The sequence below is a fragment of the Otolemur garnettii genome, unplaced genomic scaffold (assembly GCF_000181295.1).
Source record: "Otolemur garnettii isolate 467f Iridium unplaced genomic scaffold, OtoGar3 scaffold00153, whole genome shotgun sequence".
NCBI lineage: Eukaryota > Metazoa > Chordata > Mammalia > Primates > Galagidae > Otolemur > Otolemur garnettii.
In genome coordinates this window covers 2,149,630-2,152,289 of record NW_003852548.1, presented here as the reverse complement: position 1 = coordinate 2,152,289, position 2,660 = coordinate 2,149,630, and the positions used below count along the sequence as shown (strand labels likewise).

The 2,660-nt window shown below is 48.5% G+C and overlaps 1 protein-coding gene across 1 annotated transcript in view; it reads right to left on the bottom strand.

Moving 5' to 3' along the window:
* Window positions 1–1,353, bottom strand: part of LOC100947823 (protein SSX9-like) — a 10,952-nt gene extending 9,599 nt beyond the window's left edge. Inside the window, exons 1-3 of the mRNA XM_023519037.1 lie at window positions 1,285–1,353; window positions 744–858; window positions 311–406 (exon numbers count right to left, since the gene is read on the bottom strand). Of these exons, the coding sequence (XP_023374805.1) occupies window positions 311–406; window positions 744–858; window positions 1,285–1,353 (280 nt within the window). The remainder of the gene's footprint in view (window positions 1–310; window positions 407–743; window positions 859–1,284) is intronic.
* Between the last annotated feature and the right edge of the window lie 1,307 nt (window positions 1,354–2,660).

Here is a 2,660-nt window from a genome sequence, read left to right as displayed (position 1 = left end):
TATTTTTTTTTGGTTGCAGCCGTCATTGTTGTTTGGCGGGTCCAGGCTGGGGATTCGAACCCGCCACCTTAGGTGTACGTGGCTGGCGCCTTAGCCGGCTGAGCTACAGGCGCCGAGCCTAAATGTATATTCTTATCTTGCATAGCTTTGAATTTTATATGAATGACCTCCGCAGTTAACTTTCCTCATTCAACTTTTTTCACTGAGCCTTGTTGTGTGTGAGGGAGCAAATGCCTGAGAATCTTTCCCAGGCAGCTGAAAAGCAGCTGGGCTTTAGCAGACCTTTCCCTGCCCCTTCCTGTTCACTCACTCTGATCCCTGTGGCTGTCATCTCCAGAATTCTGGTCCTGGGATTTTACAGCCTTTCTTTCAGGACACATGAAATCTGGGAGGGCGGCATTCAGACCTAGAAAGAAGCAAAATATTTGTTCCTTAGGAGAATTTGAGAGGAGGAATGGAGGGTGGGCTGCTGGGATGCCGCACAGACGGCAAGGCTCATCAGAACAAAGGCTCACGGGAGAGAAATGTGCAGGATCCAGGTCTGAGCTCCACTGTGGCCCATGCCTGTCCTCAGCCCTGCACTGGATATAGAAGAGCAGAATGCCCAGAACCTGCCTTGGGATTTCCCCCTCCCAAACAAAAGGAAAGCATGGGGCACTTATTGCAGCCTAAGAAGTAGCCACAGCATATAAAGGGACTGAGCCTGTGCCCCCAGACATATATGTACCAGGGCTTTCTGTTACCTAGACGAGTCATGGTGTCATAGTTTCTCTTCATATACACATAGGTGATCTTCTCTGAGTATCTCAGCTTGTCCCACTCTTCCTTAGGGAAGTATTTGGAAATATCCTTGAAAGCCTAGAAAAGAGAGAAAAATAAATTCTGGCAGTGACTCAGTTAGATGTGTCTGTTGGGGCTGCTTCATCTGTGCTGGATCGGGAACTGGGGATGATAATCCCTCCTGGTTGATGTCATAGCTGAGAGAACATAGGTGACATTCCCTAGCTTGTCCCCTAGCATGCAGAAGGTGCTTAATTTTGCTAGTTTGCTCTTCTTCCACCATCTAGAATGGACTGAGAGTCACCAGATGTTGTACAAAGTTACAGATCTGTTGTCTTCAGGGAGGCTAAGTGAAGAAAAAGTGATAGTCGGAAGCCCAGGATCCCAGATCTCCCCCTGAGATCCTGGCCCTTGTCCCCAGTACCTCTGTCTTCACCTCCTCAGAATTCTAGGCACCCCACACTGTCCCCTGGGCCACTATTCTGGCTCTTGAGATCACCTTACCTTGCATTTCTTCTGTGATTTCTGGGCATCCTCTCTGGGGCCCGTTAGGAAGGGACCACTTCTGTTCATGGCACCCGGAGCAGTTTGATCTGTAAGGGACACAGCTTGAGTCTCTCAAGCCACAAGACCAAAGGTCCTGTGGAGGGAGAAATGACTGAGGGATAACCACTTGCAGTCACCTGGAATTAGGCACTACAGTTCTCTATCCCGGGCTTATCTGTCTCTGTGTAGGGACACAGGGAGTATTCAGATGAAAGCAGAGGGCCAGAGGTCTCTGGGAGAAGTCCTAATTAAGAATGACAGGTTTTCTGTGGGCATGAACAAAGCAGCCTTGAATCTTGTTTTTTTTACAATTTTTTTTGATACAGAGTCTCACTTTGTTGCCCTTGATAGAATGCCATGGCGTCACAGCTCAGAGCAACCTCCAACTCTAGGGCTTAAGCAATTCTCTTGCCTCAGCCTCCCAAGTAGCTGGGACTACAGGTGCCCACCACAACGTCCAGCTATATTTAGAGATGAGATCTCGCTCTGGCTCAGGCTGACCCTCCCAGAGTGAACTCATCAGCTCAGGCGATCCTTCCAGAGTGCTAGGATTATAGGCATGAGCTACCATGAATGGCCTTTTTTCTTTCTTTTCTTTTCTTTTCTTTTTTTGAGACAGAGTCTCACTCTGCTGCCACGCTAGAGTGTTATGGTATCATAGCTCACAACAACCTCTAACTCTTGGGCTTGAGCCATTCTCCGCCTCAGCCTCCCGAGTAACTGGGACTATAGGCACCTGCCACAATGCCTGGCTAATTTTTCTATTTTTAGTAGAGATAGGGTCTTGCTCTCGCTCAGGCCAACTCCTGAGCTCAAGCTATCCACCCTTCTAGGTCTCCCAGAGTTCTAGGATTACAGGTATGAGCCACCATGCCCACTCTAACAGCCTTAAGTCTTTTTTTTTTTTTTGAGACAGAGTCTCACTATGTCACCCTCCATAGAGTGCTGTGATGTCACAGCTCACAGCAACCTCACACTCTTGGGCTTAAGTGATTCTCTTGCTTCAGCCTCCCAAGTAGCTGGGACTACAGGTGCCCACCACAATGCCAGCTAGTTTTTGTGTTTCAGCTGTTGTTTGGCATACTGGGGCCGGGTTTGAACCTGCCAGCCTCTGTGTATGTGACTGGCACCTGTAACCACTGTGCTATGAGCACCAAGCCACAGTTATTTTTTTGTTGTTGCAATTGTCCTTGTTGTTTAGCAGGCCTGGGCAGGGCTCAAACTCGCAACCCCAAGAGTTGGAAGCTGCTGTGAACTGTGATGCTACAGCACTCTACCCAGGGGGACGGCTTGAGGCTCTGTCTCAAAAAAAAGAAAAAAGAAACAAACCATGT